General features: G+C 34.7%; 1 protein-coding gene across 9 annotated transcripts in view; it reads left to right on the forward strand.

Moving 5' to 3' along the window:
* The window catches only part of LOC114341504 (GRAM domain-containing protein 2A), a 390019-nt gene extending 372357 nt beyond the window's left edge, over window positions 1-17662 (forward strand). For all 9 annotated transcript variants that reach the window (XM_050657718.1, XM_050657717.1, XM_050657723.1 and 6 more), the window contains 3 exons: window positions 7655-7784; window positions 9476-9795; window positions 17251-17662. In XM_050657718.1, coding sequence (XP_050513675.1) covers window positions 7655-7784; window positions 9476-9795; window positions 17251-17364 — 564 coding nt within the window. In that variant the 3' untranslated portion in view covers window positions 17365-17662. The remainder of the gene's footprint in view (window positions 1-7654; window positions 7785-9475; window positions 9796-17250) is intronic.
* The last annotated feature ends 3055 nt before the right edge of the window (window positions 17663-20717 follow it).

The following is a 20717-nucleotide window of genomic DNA, read 5'->3' on the forward strand; positions in this document are numbered from 1 at the left end:
TTTTAAAAGATTTTTCCATAATATTTGCTAAATTTGAAGTAAACGCGCCACAAAAGAGTTTCAAAATTCAAACTGTATCAAAGTTACTCTTTTGTGGCGCGTTTACTTCAAATTTAGCAAATATTATGGAAAAATCTTTTAAAATAAAACTAGAATTTTGTTTTGCATCAAATGAAAATCCATTTTCGCGCCACGTAACATTCATATCAGATCTTTTGTAGCTGGAATATTTTATGCGCCACTCATTTTTACGGCGTTTAGCGGTTTTTTATTCTTGTATTTTTATACAGTAAACGCCACCGTACTAGATACATATGGTAGGGGAGCCCAAGAGGGGATTTTTGCAGTTACTCGAGCGTGTCAGATTATCATATGGGGAGAAACGTGGTACCCTGCAGATGTACCTCTACCATATATTGGCTCTTAACACAAGGGCGTTCGTTCAGGGGAACCCGAAAAAAAAATCTATCCTTAAAAATACTCCCAATTGTCAGATTAAGATAAGGTAAGTTAAGTACATGCAAAAGAGTGTATATTTAAAAAATCTGACGATTTGAGCCGAGCGTCAGGAAATGGGTGAATCCCAAATTTTCACAAGAAAAAGTCGAATATTTCGTGAAATGAATGACAGATCGAAAAACTAAAAAATATGTGCTCAATATTTTTTAAAAATTTATCGAATGATACCAAATACGACTTCCCACGGAGAGGGGGGGGGGTAAATTTAATATTTTAAATACGAATCCCGCGATATTTCGCAAAATGAACATCAGATCGAAAACTGATAAATACACTTATTCAATATTTTTGAAAAATCTATCGAATGGCACCAAACACGACCCCCCACGGAGGTGGGGTAGGGGGTTACTTTAAAATCTTTAATAGGAGCCCCCATTTTTTATTGCAGATTTGGATTCCTTACGTAAAAATAATTAACGGTTATTCGAAAGATTTTTTCGAATTATGGATAGATGGCGTTATATTCGGAAAAAACGATTGTTGGAAATGGAAAATTAAATTAAAAAATGGCAAGCGCCCACTAAAATGGAAAATTTTACTTAACTTTTTTTGGTTTTAGGACCTAATTTTCACAACCCAATAGGTCTCTATAACGCTCGAGCTCGAATGACTGCACATTTAACACACTTTGCTCCCCTACCAATAGGAATATTGAGCTATTGCAGTCCTGGAACCTTCACTTGTTGCAATGTTAATTTTTATGTCTAGTGACGTTCAGAACGTCAGAAAATGTCAATGTCAACCAACTGAACAATAACATAAAAAGTTGACAAATAATGGATCAGCTGTATACGCTGTGAGCTCGTACGTAGAGGGGATATTTACAAATTCGCGAGCGTCAGTAGTGGCAAGTCTGTAAACGTTTACCGGAAATTGGACATAAATGTCAAAGTGATTAATTTAAAATTAAAATTAAAAACATTAATTATAAAAAATATTAGTTGGTCAAAGCTGTGGTATATATTTTTACCTTAAATATACTTACGTTTTAAATGCTGAATTTAAGTTTTTTTTAATGTTCCGTAATATGTAATTATAAATTAATCTGCGCCATCTCCACGATAATTGTGAAAGTATCCGAAGTAAGAAATTCTTATTTTATCAATAGAACGTCAAAATGATTAGCAAAATCTTTAAAAAAATCGATTACAATTTAATTGCTTTTTTGCGTTGTAAATATTAAGCGATAACAATTAAATAATAAATTTAAAAATTACCGGTGAAAGTTGAATTAGTAATCCGCCAGGAGCGACACCAGCGAAGCTCAGAGTGTATACGCTGTGAGCTCGTACGTAGAGGGGATATTTACAAATTCGCGAGCGCCAGTAGTCGCAAGTCTGTAAACGTTTACCGGAAATTTGACATAAATGTCAAAGTGATTAATTTAAAATTAAGATTAAAAACATTAATTATAAAAAATATTAGTTAGTCAAAGCTGTGGTATATATTTATACCTTAAATATTTACGTTTTAAATACTGAATTTAAGTTTTTTTAATGTTCCGTAATATGTAACTATAAATTAATCTATTAATATTAGCGCCATCTACACGATAATTGTGAAAGTATCCGAAGTAAGAAATTCATATTTTATCAATAGAACGTCAAAATGATTAACAAAATCTTAAAAAAATCGATTACAATTTAATTACTTTTTTGCGTTGTAAATATTAAGCGATAACAATTAAATAATAAATTTAAAAATTACCGGTAAAAGTTGAATTAGTAGTCCGCTAGGAGCGACACCAGCGAGCTCAGAGCGTATACTACAGATCGATGAAATATTAATTTCTTACTTCGGATACTTTCACAAATATCCTGTAGATGGTGCTAAGATTAATAGATTAATTTATAATTATGGTTTGTTCAACAGTAAATGGTTGAGTTCAATTAGTGCGGTCGTAAATATTATTAAATTTATCTGACCTGGCCCATTTTTAAGACCCACCCGGAGCGATAAGCCACCGAGGTAGACAGTGTTGGTCTTTTGCAATTAACACTGACTAGACGGTACTCCCATAATAAAGCCTGAAATAAATTTTACCTGAAACCGGGCCTTTTATACTATTATCGGTTAATCCAGGATGTTTATAGTGGTAACTAATTGAACTCAACCATTTACTGTTAAACATACCATACATATTACGGAACATTCAAAAAACGTAAATTCAGTATTTAAAACTTAAGTATATTTAAGGTAAAAATATATACCACAGCTTTGACCAACTAATATTTTTTATAATTAATGTTTTTAATTTTAATTTTAAATTAATCACTTTGACATTTATGTCAAATTTCCGTTAAACGTTTACAGACTTGCCACTACTGGCGCTCGCGAATTTATAAATATCCCCTCTACGTACGAACTCACAGCGTATACGCTCTGAGCTTCGCTGGTGTCGTTCCTAGCGGATTACTAATTCAACTTTCACCGGTAATTTTTAAATTTGTTATTTAATTGTTATCGCTTAATATTTACAACGCTAAAAAGTAATTAAATTGTAATAGATTTTTTAAAATTTTGCTAATCATTTTGACGTTCTGTTGATGAAATATTAATTTCTTACTTCGGGTACTTTCACAATTATCGTGTAGATAGCGCTAAGATGAATAGATTAATGTATAATTACATATTACGGAACATTAAAAAAACGTAAATTCAGTATTTAAAACGTAAGTATATTTAAGGTAAAAATATATACCACAGCTTTGACCAACTAATATTTTTTATAATTAATGTTTTTAATTTTAATTTTAAATTAATCACTTTGACATTTATGTCAAATTTCCGGTAAACGTTTACAGACTTGCCACTACTGGCGCTCGCGAATTTATAAATATCCCCTCTACGTACGAGCTCACAGCGTATAGGGCTTTTCATTCACAGTCATTTGTTTCGAGCTTCTGTCATATGTCGTATAATCCGTGTATCATAGAGGTAAATATTAACATAGAGTGAGTCTACCCTCCGCGCTTCCTGACGATAAGATCTCTTGGACTGGTTTGCGGTATCTCTTTTTACTTTCTAGCACATTGTATCGCGGAACTAAGATGACATAAATGTGAGTATAGGCACGGAAGGGGAGGACTACTGTCGCAGCTTTACTATGCGTAAGAGTGAAACCTTGGTGCAGAGAGTACAAGCATACAAGAAACTAGGCTGCTGGGTGAATGAAAAATGGGATTTATCACAGGAAACCAAACGTAGAATAGAGCAAGCGAGAATATAATTTAGGAAAATGCAAAAGGTATTAACCAACGGAGAGCTAAAAATTACGCTAATAATTCGTTTATTACGCTGCTACGTGTTCAGCATTTTGTTCTATGGAATGCTTTCTATGGATCAGCTTTCCGCGAGATTATTGAGGATATCGTGGATGAACAGAGTAACAAATCAAGCGGTATTGCAGCGGCTAAACAAAGAAAGAGAAGTACTGAATATCATAAAAAGAAGAAAACTAGAATACTTTGCCCACGTGATGAGAAATCCGAAATATGAAATGCTACGTGTAATTATCCAGGGAAACGTAGAGGGAAAGCGCGGCCCCTGGCGCAGTAAAACATTAGAGGGAAAGCGCGGCCCCTGGCGCAGTAAAACATTAGAGGGAAAGCGCGGCCCTTGGCGCAGAAAAACATCCTGGCTTAATAAGCTCCACCAGTGGTATGGAGTGAGCACCACGATGCTATTTAGGTCAGCTGTGAAAGTAAAGATCATGCGACTGATCGCCAATGTTCTGGCAGGACAAGGCACTTAGAAGAAGAAATGAATACAGAGTATTTTTTATTGTTATATTACCTATTTTCGTACAAAATGTACATTTTGTCGTAAAAATCTATAGAGACAATTTCATAAATTACTTACTTAAGCCGTCCTCTTGTACCTTACGGTGTCGAGGTAAGTGGAGAAATCAGACGTCTCCATGCCTTTCGGTCAGTAGCTAGTCTTTCTACTTCTCTACACCCAATATTTCTTTTTACGCAAGCCTTTCCAATATTTGCGTCACACGTTCTTGCTGGCCTGCCTCTTCGTCGTTTGTTGTCAGATGCCGCTTTCCATACCCTCTTTACAGTTCTACCTTCACTCATTCTCGCCATATGTCCGAACCACGATAACTGTTTCGTTTCAAGTCTGTCTAAGGTCCTTCCAACACCGCACTTTTCACGTATGTCTTCATTTCTTATACGATCACGTCTGGTCACCCCGGATACCGCACGTAAATATCGCATTTCGCATGCTTGAATTTTACTACGGATGTTGTCGTTCACTGTCCACGTTTCACTACCGTAGAGTAGCACCGGCTCGGTTACAGTTTGAAATACTTTTATTTTTGTTTTCAGGCTTACTTCTTTCTTCCTAATAAAACTTTTATTTAGTGCATAGTATAATTTTGTTGCACTCATTATCCTGCTGTTTATTTCTGGTTATATATTTCCTTGCCCATTCATTGTTGATCCTAGATACTTAAAGTCCTCTACTTGTGTAATGGTCTCATTATTCAGCTTTACATTTATATTTTCTTGAGTTTTCGATATTACTAAAACTTCTGTTTTTTCAATATTTATTTTCATCCCAAATTTCTTAAAGGCTTCATTCCAAACATTCACATTCACTTGCAAGTATTTTTCTGATTTTGCCACAATTACCAGTTCATCGGCATATATCAACTCTGACACGTAAACTTGTTGAAGTTTATACACCCCAACCCTAGTTCTTTTTACCTTACCCCTGCATTCTTTTGCAATTTCGTCCATTAGAGTGATAAATAACAAATGACTGAGAACACCACCTTGTCTTACACCTGTCCATGTGTAGAATTCTAGAGATGAGCGATTGTTCGTTCTTACATTATTACGTGTACATTTATATATACTCTATATTGCTTAGATTAACTTCGGTTTCACATTTCTACGGTTTAATATTTCCCAGATCTTGTTCCGTGGCGCGCGATCAAATGCTTTTTCCAAGTCCACAAAACAGATAAACAACTTACTGTTATGCTCTAGGGCTTTTTCTGATAACTGTCTCACCGTGAATATGAGATCGGTTGTACCTCGCCCTGGCCTAAAGCTGCATTGGCTGTCATCCAGTGTGGCCTCGATATTTTCTCGAAGCTTTTTCTCTAGTATTATTTCGTAGATTTTACTAGCAACTACCAACAATGATATTCCCCTGTAGTTAGAACACTTATGTTCATCTCCTTTTTTGTGTAATGGTAGAATAGTTGCAAGAGTCCAATCTCTAGGTATGCATCCGATACGCCAACAGCTCCTTATGATCTTCCATAGCAATTCTAATCCTTCTCCTTCCATATATTTAATTAGCTCAGCCTTAATATTATCGTGTCCTGCAGCCTTGCCATTTTTTAATTTTAGAATTGCTTCCCTGTATTCTTCGTATGTTATGTCATCATCATCTTGTTGTTCATTTAAATTGTACTCCTCCCTGTCATTCTCTATTTCGTTGTTGTCTCCCATTAATACTTCCATAAAATGTTCCCGCCATCTTTCGGTGATCTCTTCATTTTTTAATAATATGTTACCATCTTTGTCCTCTAAACCTGTTACTCCGTTTGATTTCTTTTGTCTTAGATTTTTTAGGGTCCTATAGAGCAATTTCGCATTACCCTTACGATCACTTTCCATTTTATTTCCAAATTCTTCCCATTGCCGATTCTTAGCTTCTTTAATTTTATTTTTAACCACTATTCTCTGTTCCTTATATTCTTGATAATTACTTTCACTTTTATTGCTTATATACTTTTTCCACAATTTTTTCTTCTTCGAAACTTCCAATTTTATGTCATTATTCCACCAAGCTGTACCTTTCAGATATCTTCCTTTCGTACCAAAATTATGGTAAGGTTGTATACACTTCTTGTCTTTATAAAATATCCATCACATTTGTCATATTTAACTTTATTTGCTAAAAATTCTAATTTAAAATAGTGACCGATCTGGAAGCTCTTTATGTTATTTATATCAAGAATATAACTTAAGCTTCTAGCACAAATATTATATCTATATTTTTTCCATTCCATCTTCATCCAAAATAATTTCACTATAGCTCAAAACCTTCCACTGGTAATTTAAATAGTCTTTCAGAATATTAAATAGTGATAGGTAAAGGTAAAACACAATAATAAAATCAAAAAACGGAATAAAACGGTCATAATCAAAGACAAAGGACAAACACACAATAAAACAAAGATGAAGAATGTCCTTAATGAAAGAGAGTGTATAAAATAGGATGCTGGATAAAATTATGAGAACTTTTACTTGTAATTTAGGAATGTCTTAAGGTCATTAAACATTAACGGACCAAAAAGTTATCCAAAGGTACTAAGAATTTAGAGAGAGAAATACAAATTACTTATTAGTCTTTCGCATGTTTGTGTAGACTGTAGACTATTATCCATATAAGTCAGTATCAACGCAGGTCTTGAATGTAAAGATGTGGTGATGTGGCAACCCTGGGGTCTAAGGTTTCCAAGAAAACAATGCAAAAAACTTCATAAAAATCACTTACTGCTTTACACAAAAATGGCACAACTTATAATCATTTGCTAAATCCTTGACGAACTTGTAAGTGCATCTGCCAACAGATATGATGACAGAAGCAAATAAATAAAAATTAATTAATTGAAATATTCTGCCGGATTTATACTCAGCTATTGCCACTGCTGCTGCCGGAAATATTGCCCGAAATACGATATCGACGCGAGTGAGGTGTTCACATCAGTTCCTCGCCAATGTCCTCACAACTCATTTATCTCGTCAACCGAAACGACTTTCAAGAATGGAATGTAACGACAGCATCGTCTTGCTCCCTTACTCACTTGCCGCTTTGCCGGCGGCAAGTGAGAGAAAGAGAGAGTAGTTGAATGTGAATGCTTACTCGCCCTCGCGCTGCCAGTCCTCTGACTTCCATCTCGAAAACCGACTTTCGAGGGAGCGCTGTACAATGGCAGTAGCATGAACAACAGCAGCGCGAGTAAGCTATTTACACATTCACGCTGCCCACTTCCCTGTCCAGCAGGACTGAGTGTAAATGCGGTATTACATGGTATTGATCTTTATCAAACAAATACAAGTTTTAAAAATATCTTTAATAATTTAAATTTGTTCTTTCGTTTTAGGAACCAGACTTAGATTCTAGTGATTCAATAGAAGTAGAAAGTGGTCGAGATTCACCCCCAATTGAAATAAAGCCTAAGTTTTCTTTAGTCAAAATAATTCCAAAAGATCTACGACCTAGTGGAGTAGAAGGTGAGTAAATTTTTATTTTATTTTAAAAAACTTAAATGTTTGCTTTTCTGTGAGTATCTAACTCCATTAAACATATAACTGTATCATATTATGTTTAATGTTTTTTCATAGCTGATTCAGATTTGAATCTATAGCTAATGCCATGCTTTTGGTTCTGGATCTTATTGTACTCATATCGATTCTGTGTGTACTCTTTTACACTCAACCAGAGTACGGAACATAAATTCATTAAAGGTAGAGAAACAGTAGATATTAAATATGTAGGTATATGCTGTATGTACCATATCTAGTAATCTACACTCACCGGCACAGAAAACGGGCACCCCAAAAAATGGGTCATTTTTAATGTCTTGTATTTCCTAAACCTGATGTCCGATTTAAGTATTTTTTTAATATGTTATAGCCTTATTCTTTATCAATATCGCTGTATACAGGGTGTACGAATTTGGCAAATTTACTAATTATTTAGTAATTATTTTTTTTGCCAAATTGGTAAAATTACTGACTAAAATCACTAGTCAGTTGTGTCTGAGTTTAGCGAACCGACTATATGAAACGTTGTTTGGAATAAAAAATTATGGTCTGATATGTGCAATTACATCCTTTTAATGGAAAAAAATATTTGAAGATTTTTCTCAAATTATGGATACCAATAACATTTTCATTTATAATTCTTTTATTTTTAATTTGACGAAGAAAAGTTATTCTTCATAAAAAGCTCTTCATGGTCTAAGATTTATGATGCAACCATCATATATCAAATTTTATTAATTGTATACGAGGTATATAAAAAATATGAGTTTCGATCAAGAGTAAAGTACCTTTATAATATAAAATATATAATTGCACATTAAAACATAATTTTTAATTCTAAACAACTTTTCATAATAGCAATTTTCCATATTATGAATTAAAATACGTAAATAAACAAAGTTTTCTTTATGATAATTCTCGCATTTTCAGTTTGTTTCTCATTATTTCTCATATTTTTAATTAATCTCCAACACTCTCTAACGAACATAACAACTCTTCAAAAAAAAAAGAAAGGGCGACACTGTTTACTCTATCTCATATTATGTATAAGTTTTTAGTTTGTGAAAACTGTCATTATAGTGCTTGAAGTAACAATGTATTTTAAATGGGATTTACTTTTTCGCACTGTTTTTTAGCACACTTTCATATAATAAAATATCCTTAACTGTCGCATTGTCATGGTGATGACATGTAAGCAATAAATTACTACAAAAGTTTGGACAGTTTTGTGGTTTGAAAGTAGTTAGAATTTTTAAATGTCAAAGTTCTAAAATTGTAGAATAGAAATGAATTCTAGTGACGAAGAGTTACAGTTTTTTATTTGTTTATCGTAGATAAAATATTGTATGAAACTGTGCGTGAAGTACTTTTTGCGAACTTACGCGATGTATAGCACTCGCACCTCTGTCGCTCGTGCTCTAAACATCGCGTGCGTTCGCGAAAAAGCATACTTCAAGAACTGTTTCATAAATAACCATTAGGTATTGATTAGTAATGATTACTATGACGTAACTATATTAGTCTCCTGTTTTATTTTTAACCTTCATAATTAATTTAGCAGCCCTGCAATTTTACAGTATTACAATAAAAAATTAAGGTGTAAACTATTCAGTGATCGTAACTGTACATACTTAAATTTAATTGTCGTTAAATTTTAGGGTCGGATTATGACAAGGACTCTGGAGGGTTCATGAAAGTGCTAAAGGAGGCCATCGTCGAGTTTAGAAAATTACCAAGACAAAGCATAATCTTGTGTGCTACAACACTCTTGCTCATTCTTCTCTTTTTCTCAGCCGGGCTGTTGCTCTATCGAATAAGCAAAATTCAAAACAAATACTCTCTGGCGCTGCACGAGAACATGATCAAAGGATCCAAGGATGTATATAGCGACCTCTTGCAGTGGCATTCTCAGATGCATTCGAAATCGGCAGGGGCCGTGAATGACTTTTTAGATTCGAATTTAGTTCTTATTGCTCAGGTTAGTATACTTACTGATTACTGTTATTATCATCATCAAAACCACTATTATAATCAACATTATTGTGATAATTCGAGGGCTCAGAACAGTAAGGTTCCAAGCGTCATTTCTAATTTTAAACTGTCGCAACTTCGTTATTTGAAGCCCTCTCTTGTATCCTTCTCCTCCATTGTCTTACATTCATAGTTTTCAGGTCGTCTTCCACGTCATCCAACCATCTCGTTCCTCTTTTTTCGTTTTTCTATCGGCTTCCATTGTAATATTTTCTTCGTTATTTTTGAATCTTCTTGTCTCTTTACATGTCCTAGTCATGACAGTCTTTGACTTTTCACAAATCTTATAATATCGTACCCTTCATGTAATTCATTAATTTCGCCATTTCTCCTGATTCTCCATGTACCTTCTTCCTCTTGCACCGGTCCGTATACTTTTCTCAGTATCTTTCTCTCGAATGTCTTGAGTTGGGCTTCATCTTTTTTGTCATTACCCCAGGTTTCACAACCACAGGTTACTACGGGTCTAATCAATGTTCTGTAGATAGTCATTTTGGTTCTTTTGTCTAATAATTTCGATGCGATCAATCTACAAATATTTAATGGTTTGATCCAAAAATTTAAACTGATACTAATGATCAGACAAGAGAAATTAAGAGGCGAATAGAAATATCGAGACAATCATTTATTAAAATGAAAAAGTTCCTATGCTGCCGTGTGTGCTATGTTTTCTCCGTTCTGCTGTACGGCATGGAAGCTTGGACACTAAAAAAGATAAACATCAAAAACATTGAGGCATTGGAGATGTGGTGCTACAGGAGAATATGGAAAATACCATGGACAGAGAGAGTAACAAATCAAGATGTTTTACTGAAGATAAAAACCATACAAACGAAAAAACTGGAATATCTAGGCCACATAATGAGAGGAGAAAAGTACTTCTCACTAAGGCTCAAATTCCAAGGAAAAATCTCTGGAAACAGAAATGTGGGACGTAGGAGGACTTCCTGGTTGCGAATTTTAAGTGAGTGGTACGGGTGCAGTTCAATACAATTGTTCAGAGCTGCAGCCAACAAAGTTAAGATTGCGCTGATGGTAGCCAACCTCCGATAGGAGACGGTACTGCAAGAAGAAGAAGCCTTCAATCTTTTATTAGCATAGTACGATTACCACTGGATATACGTGGATTAATTCGCTACATACGAAATTCTTTCGATCGATTTCTTTGCCCAGATATTTGAAGGCATCCACACGTTCAATGGTAGAGTTCTCTATTATATTATTATTTGCATTGTCAGGTGTTCTTTGGACGGTTATTTTTGTTTCTCTTATTTTAAGCTCTCGTTTTTGAATAATACTAATCGGAGTTATTTTTCTGATATTTTATTACTTACTATTCTAGCAAATCGGTATTCTCCTTTCGAAACGCAATCAGTGCCGGATTTACCATTTTTCTGCCCTACGCTAGTTAAAAATGCCGCCCCTAAGTTACCTAGGTAAATAGAAACAACACTCCAAAACTAGATCATCATCATCATTGGCTCGACAGCCCTTTCTGGGTCTTGGCCTGTTCCAGGATTCTTCTCCACTCTGATCTGTTTCGTGCTTTTTTTCTCCAGTTTTTTATTTTTAAGGTTTTATATCATTTTCTATTTGTTCTAAATATCTCAGCTTCGGTCTTCCTCTTGTTCTTTTTCCTACTGGCATCTGTTTGAATATTTTGTTTGGTATTTCGCCTTCTTCCATTCTTTCTACATGTCCCATCCAACGCAGCCGTCCTATTTTAATGAATGTTATGATATCTGGATCCTGGTATATTTCGTATAGTTCAAAGTTGTACCTTCTTCGCCAAATTCCATTTTCTTTTGTGCCCTTATATATGTGTCGCAAGATTTTTCTTTCAAAGGTGGCTAGCAATGTTTCCTCTCTTTTTGTGAGTGTCCAGGTTTCTGAGCCGTATGTGAGTACCGGTCTTATTAGGGTTTTGTATATTTGGCATTTTGTTTTCCTTGCGACGTTGTCTGATCTTAGTTGCCGAATTAAGCCATGATAACTTTTATTGGCAATAAATATTCGCCTCTTCACTTTTTCTGCTACGTTATTATCAGATGTGACTAGGGATCCCAAGTATGTAAAGTTTTTTACCCCCTCAATGTTGTATTCTCCTATTGTTATATTTTGTGGCTGCCTTATTTCTGTGTTTTTACTTACCTGCATATATTTTGTTTTGTTCTGGTTGATTTTCAGGCCACTATTTTGTGCAGCTCGTTCTATTTGATTGAATGCCTCTATCATTTCTCTTCTTGATCTTGCGATTATGTCAACATCATCTGCAAATGCTAGTATTTGCACGCTTTTATTAATTATTGTTCCTCGAGTATTGACTGTTGTGTCCCTCATTATTTTCTCGAGTACAATGTTGAACAAGATGCATGATAGAGCGTCTCCCTGGCGTAGTCCCTTTTTCACATCTATTGTTTCCGTTAGTTCGTTTTGTATCCGGATTTTACTTTCTACTTTTAGAGATTCTTTTATCAGTTCTATTAGTTGTGTTGGTATATTAAATTCTTTCATTGCTTTTATTAAGAATTCTCGGTTTATATTGTCATATGCGCTTTCGAAGTCTATGAAGAGATGATGTGTGTCGATGTTATGTTCACTTGTTTTTTCAAGGATCTGTCGCAGAACAAATATCTGGTCTATTGTTGACTTCTGTCTACAGAAGCCACTTTGGTACCTGCCAACTATTTTTTCAGCGTGTGGTCTAAGTCTTTCATGAATGACGTTGGACATTATTTTGTATGCTGCATTCAGCAGCGTGATTCCACGGTAGTTTCCACATTCTAACTGATTCCCTTTTTTATGTAATGGTACAATAATACCACTATTCCACTCCGCTGGTAGCTGTTTATTTGACCATATCTTTGTTATCAATACATGTATTGTTTTCTGTAGTGCGTCTCCTCCTTCCTTCAGTAATTCCGATGCTACTTGATCCGATCCCGGTGATTTATTGTTCTTTAATTTGTCTACTGCTGTTCTAATCTCGGCTATTGTTGGTGGACTCTTTTCTCTGTTGTCTGCTTGGTCTAATGGTATATCAGGGTTCGTCTGACTCCCATCTCCTTCAAGCTTTTCCGTAAAATGTTCTGTCCATCTTCTTAGTATCTCTTGCTGTTCTGTCAATATATTACCTTCCTTATCTCTACACATCGTCGTTCTCGGTTTGAAGTCTTTTCTGCTTTTGTTCAGTTTCTGATAAAATTTTCTTGTCTCTGTCGATCTACTTAGTTCTTGCAGTTCCTGAAGTTCTTTGTTCATATATTCTCTCTTTTTTCTTCGGTGAGTTTTCTTTTCTTCTCTGCGTAGTTGTTTATATTCTTCCTCTGCTTGTCGGGTTCTGTGCCCCTGTTGCATCAGTAAATATGCTCTGTTTTTTCTGTCTGTTATAATCTGACATTCTTCGTCAAACCAGTCATTCGTTCTTGTTCTTCTTTCTTTACCTTCTATGCCTAACACTTCTTTAGCTGTCTCTTTTATGATTTCTCTGCACTCTTCCCACTCCTTATTTGGGTTTTCATGTTTTGGTCTGTTTTCTAGTTTGATGCTTATCTTTTCTTTATACTCTTTATTTTTGTTTGTTTCTTTGAGTCCTTCTACCTTGTATCGTTCATGTTTAGAGCCTCTTTCCTTTTTGATGTTTGAAATTCTAGCCCTTACTCTACTTTCGACCAGGTAGTGATCAGAATCCGCATTTGCCCCTCTTCTGGTGCGGACGTTTATTATATTCGATTGGTGTGTCGAGTCTACAATAACATGATCTATCATATTTACTGTCATTCCATCTGGGGACTTCCAGGTACCCTTGTGTATATCTTTGCGAGCGAAGTATGTGCTAGCAATCACCATGTTAAGTGATCTTGCTAGGTTTATTAACCTATTGCCATTGTCATTTGATTGCTCATGGAGACTGTGCCTACCTATTGTGGGTTGGAATTGCTGTTCTCTTCCAACTTTGGCGTTTAGGTCTCCATAGATTATTTTTATATCATTTTTTGGGCATGACTGATATGCGGACTCTAGTTCATCATAAAACTCTTCTTTAGTTTCATCTTCTTTTTCTTCTGTCGGGGCATGCGCATTAATTAGACTGTAATTAAAGAAACGTCCTTTAACTCTTAAAATGCACCCAAAACTAGATTATTATTCAAAAAATACATCTAAATCAGTATAATAATTTACATTACTTTTCGTCCAGATTTCATTTCATTTAATAATCGTATCAAAATCTAAGGTTGTAGTCAAAGATTCTATGGTCAATATTGTCAAGCAATTAAGTCTGTCTTGCTCAATGGTTGATCTTAAGTACGTTTTTAACCGTTTAAGTGTCCATTTAGTGTCCGCCGAGCAAACTGTGACAGCAATGGAGACAAATATGCGCATGGCGATTTCGACGTTAGGAAAACCGGCTTCCAAATTATAAGCCCGAATATATAATAGTATACAGGGTGTAACAAAAATACAGGTGATAAATTTAATCACATATTCTGGGAATAAAAATAGTTCGATTGAACCTAACTTACCCTTTACCTTAGTACAAATGTGCACATAAAAAAAGTTACAGCCCTTTGAAGTTACAAAATGAAAATCGATTTTTTCCAATATATCGAAAACTATTAGAGATCTTTTACTGAAAATATACATGTGGCATTCTTATGGTAGTAGTATCTTAAGAAAAAATTATAGTGAAATTTGGACACTCCATAAAAATTTTATGGGGGTTTTGTTCTTTAAACCCCCCCCAAACTTTTGTGTACGTTCCAATTTAATTATTATTGTAGTACCATTAGTTAAACACAATATTTTAAAAACTTTTGTGCCTCTTGGTACTTTTTCGAAAAGTCAGTTTTTATCGAGATATTTTGAATATTTGTCAAACCTACCACGTATTTGGATATGGCTAAGTACGATTATGGAGACTTGGTAATAATGAAAATTTATTTATGATTTACATTTTTAGGTATATTTTGAGCCATATTAAAAAAGAAGTCACATCTCGATAAAAAGTGCCTTCTCGAAAAAATACAAAGGCGCAAAAAAGTTTTAAAATCACTGTGTTTAACTAATGGTATCGCAGTCAAAGTTTAATTGGAACATACACAAACATTTGGGGGGTTTAAAGGAACAAAACCCCCATAAAATTTGTATGTAAATATATTAAAAAAGAAGCCGCAACTCGATAAAAACTGCCTTATCGAAAAAATACTAAGAGGCAAAAAAGTTTTAGAAATATTGAATATAATTAATGGTACCACAAAAATAATTTAATTGGAACGTACACAAAAGTTTGGGGGGGTTTAAGGGAACAAAACCCCCATAAAATTTTTATGGGGTGCACAAATTTCACTATAATTCTTTTTTAAGATGTTCCTGCTATAAGAATGCCACATGTCCATTTTCAATAAAAAATCTCTAATAGTTTTTGATATATTCGAAAAAATCGATTTTAATTTTGTAACTTCAAAGGGCTGTAACTTTTTTTATGTGCATATTTGTACAAAGGTAAATTAGGTTCATACGAACTATTTTTGGTCTCAGAATATGTGATTTAATTTATGACCTGTATTTTCGTTACACCCTGTATTTGATAGAGTAATTTTTTCATAAATTACGTCTTTTTTAATAAATCGGAGAAATGCAAAGATTCTTGTGGAAAGGAATCTTCCAGATAGTCCTGATAGCATTGTTGTAGGCAGTGCCGTTTTTGTAACAACATAGGTTCCGGTACGCAATGTTCTGGAGGGTCTGGGGAGTGTTCATAAGGGGGTCCACCCCCGGGAAAACGTTTTAAATTTAGCCTCAGTAAGGGCGTTTTAAAGTTATTTGGGAGCAAGGAAAAAATTCAGGAATTTGTCTATAATTTTGTTTTTTTTTAATTTTTTCCCAAGAGGTACCGGCGCGTACCGTCACAAAAACAGCACTGGTTGTAGGTACTTGGCACTTTCTATTAACGTTTCGTGGGAGCTTTCTTTGATGGTAAAAGGATTCTCTAAATTTTTTGAAAATATTTTCATATGCTTCATATCTTTTTTCAATTTTATCGTAACTATCAAGTATAGAAAAATATTTTTCTACCTTTAATTGCTCCCTGCCAGTCAGGATAGTGTCATCATCCCTATTTTCATCTAGAAAAAGTTTAGGTCTTCGATTTCGTTGTCGACTATCATTGTAATTTTCGTCCATTTTAGCTTTGTTGAGATACATTTCAAACGTTTCAGTATTTCGTAATGACTTTATAAAATTTATCAAAGATAAAAAAAGGGTAGTTGGGCCTTCAGGGTTGGTATCAACGCTTTGAAGTATTTGATTATTCCAGTTGCTTCCGCGCGAACCATTGGTTTTTCAGAGATCGATGGCTCAATCATTGTCAAAGCATTTAAATATTCGCTCCAACTCTGGCATAACCTCACTAGAGCATCATGGAGCGCAGACCATCTTGTTCCATCGACCCGTTTTGGAACTTTAGCGCCAGTTTTTAAATGGGAAAGTAAAATTTTCCAACGGCGAGTAGATGCTGAGCAAAATGTATGTAGGTTAAGCACTGTTTCAAAAAATCTTACACCTTCTTTGTCACATTCAGCAGCACAAACGCCCACCAATGAGTGGGCAGCGCATGGTATGTAGTCGGCAAGTGGGTTGCGATTTCAAATCCTTGCTTATAAACCACTTTAAAATCTAGACATGTTACTGGCATTGTCATTAGACTGGCCTCGACAACGCTTTAATTCTAAATTAAGCTTCCCCAATTTAAAAATTATGGCATGTTTCATTTCTTCCGATTTATGTCCCACCTTTGGTAAAAACCCAATAAATCGCTCCACTGGTTTTCCGTTGATTGTAATATACCTAATAAGTCGACTGTCGAGTCAAGCATTATGGAAAAGTATTTTGACTTTTTAATTTCGGACATGATCTGTCTTATAAGCTCAGTCGACATTAATTCGATGAATTTTTCACATATTGCGGATGAAGGGTATAACGTTTTCCCACTTCCTGGATTTTCATGTTAACGTTTATGCGTTACTAAAAAAGGATCAAATTCCGCCATAAGCTCCAAACACATCATGAAATTTCCATTGTGTGGATTTCCAAACTTTTCCACTGTTCCTCTTAAACGGTAGCCCCCTGGAAGCCAATGTAACAGCAACCGTAGACCGGCTTACTTCGTCGGCTATGTTTAAATATGCATTTTATTTGATTTAGCATTGAAGCTGTACGTCTTCGCCGCCTTTTATATTTTGCCACCTGACGCCTTTGCGTATTTGGCGTAATGGGAAATACGGCACCGGCCGCCATGGTATTCTCCTGTAATGTAATCACTACTCTCTCTTGCGTACTGATCTCCAAATTTATTTTTAATTATAAGCATACATAATAGGTTATTTAATTTTTTGTTTTTTAGGTTAGGCAATCGTTAGAAGCATTATCTTCAATTCTGGTGCAGTCTAAAAGTACATCTCAAATGCACGAATCAAACGCAAAGCCCATAGAAGGAGCAACCAAAGACAACAGTTAGCCAATTAATCAGTCCTGTATGAACAACAATCCTTTGTCCCGATGAATATGTTGAAAGCAAAAAACCTTATCAGTATTTTGATAGAATTTTAAAAACTCCACCAGTAATAGGTCACAAAAATTTCAAATCCTTATAAAATAGGTTATTACCGCTGAAAGCAGTATATTGAATTTCTGATCGTTTGATAAATGGTGGTAAATGGTGGCTTGAGTTGTATAACCTCGATAGAAATCAAAGAGGGTAGATATGTTAAGTAAATTAGCAGAGATATATTAAAAGATTATTTTGTTTAAAATAATTATTATTTTTTCATCCTATGTTAGTGAATTTGTTTAAAAACACCCGAACCCAAACGATCCTCTATTGTAAACTCTATTTAACTGTGTCCAAGAAACTGTAAAAAAAGAATAATCTTATCTGTAGACAATATTGCGTAGGCAATGGTCGCATTCAGAAGACGAAAAAGTGAGGGAGCAGTTCCCGATGGAGCGGTAACAGTTCTATTTCGTCTTGTGAACGCTCAGCTCCCTAAATTCGTGACAGTCTATTACTTTCTGTTATATGTGAGGTTATATACTTGCCTCTGCATAATAAATTGTTTTTATTTCATAATCATGGTCATAGACCATGGATTGTTTACCGTCTGCGCTATTTTCCAATTGATAATTAGTACTTGACGCCATCTTTCAACAAGTCTATTGACAAATTCACAAAAGGAGCCATTGGACGGAGGTAGCAGAATTAAAGTGTCATGGCGACCGTTCCGTAACACGTTCCGCAAGTAGCGCCACATTCAGAAAATGAATTCCCAACAGTTGCGGAACCGCTCCGTCACTTTTTCGTCTCCTGAATGCGACAAATGACTACTGGGATCCAAACAGCATAGGGATTACGTACACTCGATACGCATCGTATCCGCCATGTTTTCCCGTAAGGCGCTATGGGAAAATATGGCGGATACGATGCGTATCGAGTGTACGTAATCCGGGCCCAGATATACCTACGGTTCTAATTGTTGACAATTTGTTGACATACTGACAGGCATAATCCAATAGACGGCCGAAGTGTGACGTCACGGCCAACTGCGGCTATATTCAGTGTTATGATCACTTTCCAAAAAAAGATTGTAAACACGTTGAAAAGTAAGGTTTTACCGAATCTAGAGACTTTTTAATTAGTGTAAAATCTAAAAAAAATAAAATAAAATCTAAAATTTCTAAAAATCAAATAAATTCTAACCTTACTTCACCCATACATACATTTTATTGCTATTTATATAAAACATCATGCTTTATTATTTACACAACCTTGTAAAATTGTTGTAGTAACTATAACAATACTTACTTATTGCAAAAAACGGAAATATTATCTGTAAAAACTGAAAAAATAATAAAAAATACAAATTTGCCACACTAAACAACGTTTGTTTGGAAAGGTTTGGAAAAATTTGACATGACATATGTCAATAAAAATTGACACTTCTACGTCATCGCTCCGGCCGTCCATAGGTAGCACATGGTATGTATTTTCAAGAGTCGATCACCATTGCTAACTCGTTCTTTGCACTCGTGAGAAAGTAACAGGTAAGCTAATAACGGTAATAATATCCAAAGCTCTCATTAATATTCAGTAACCTCAAATTACTTTAAGATATCTTTGACCTTGACGTACGTACATGACATATGATGTTTCACGTAACCGTTATGTTTAATTCATATAAATTTAATGATGGTGCATGTGCAAAATCTCATCGCAGCAAAAATTTGTATTTGTTGTACCTATTTTTTGTCTTTGAGATAATTTCCTAAATAAAGTAAATATTTTTAAATGCCATGGGAATTACAAAAAAAAAACACCTAAAATATAAATAATAAAAAGTAGATAAATAAATTAGAAGCTAACTATACGATATAGGTACGCTTTGCAGTAAATCGGCAAAAGGCACAAGTGATTCTTTAGATTACCCGGAATGGATCAATTAGTTTCTAACTTATTTAAAGTTAAAACTGTAGTGCTAATGAGAAATAATGTTTAGGACGTTCTGACAGCTAAACTCTAGAAAGTTTTATATCAAATATAGACTCAAGATATTAGTTAAAATGGTGAAGTGTAAAATCCAACAGACCAATCAAATGGATACTATTAGCAGGCGACTATTATCATAGAATTTTATGTTAAATTCAATCAATTCAATAAGTAATCAGAATTTGATATCATTCTGAGGGCAAAAACCCCACACAAATAATTTTAACTAAAAGCATGACTAGTTACCTACAACATTGAGGCCAAAGTAAGTCACCCGTCAAGTTTGAAAAATACATAACTCTAAACAACTTTCGGGTATAAAAATCATAGATATAATAACCTGTAGATTAGGCTGCTATGAGCCGCTCTGTGCATCGAGGTGTTCTGTGGGTGGTGTGTTGACGGAAACAATTAACTAAAATAAAATAAGTGTAAAACAACGAACAGTAATATATTTATTTATTTTTGGTTAAAAAGGCGTGCTTATATCTCGTAAGAGGGTTTGTTATTGTTTGGGCCCAGCGAGGGTTGTATGACCGACCGATGCCTGCTGGGGTTGTGTATCGACTGCTGTGGCTGAACTAAAAACACATGTCTGTGGTTTTACGTTGAAGACTAATTTATCGACATAAACAAGGCTGGCCCTTTATCTGGTGTTTTAAAAGCTGAAAACACTTCTGTAGTTTTAAGAAGCGTCTTCGAATGCATTTAAAAAGTGATTTATTAAAATAAGGTCTGATAAGGTAACTATTTAATGGGGAATTTGTTTCCCAGAAAAAACATTAATTTTATACAATCTGGTTTTGTATTTTACGAGCGAAACACATGTGAATTTTAAATGACCCATATTATTTTCGTTTAGAAAAGAAAGTTAATATTTAAAATTAGCAATTAAAAAAATAATAAATGAAGCGTGTCGCTATAGAGGTGTAACGCCGATATCAAGGACGCCGTTGGTCAATATTCATTTTGAGTGGTCTAGCCATCTTTGTCCGTCATATGAGCGGTATCGCTTAGTAAAAAGAGATAGATAGACCACCGATCGACTGGCGCGCGTTACGCTTTTTTGCTCAGTATGCCTTGTCTACGGTTAACATGTCTCTGATAAAAATAGACCGTACTATTTCTTGAACTTAAACATAATAGTTATAGTCGGTTCGCTAAACTCAGACACCACTGCCTAGTGATTTTAGTAGGTAATTTTTTTGTTTTTTGCCCATTTTGCCAAAATTGGCAAAATTACTAACTATTTAGTAATTAATAACTATTTAGTAATTATTTTTTGCCAATTTTACCAAATTGGTAAAATTACTTACTAAAATCACTAG

Source organism: Diabrotica virgifera, chromosome 8 (genome assembly GCF_917563875.1).
Source record: "Diabrotica virgifera virgifera chromosome 8, PGI_DIABVI_V3a".
NCBI classification, from domain to species: Eukaryota; Metazoa; Arthropoda; class Insecta; order Coleoptera; family Chrysomelidae; genus Diabrotica; species Diabrotica virgifera.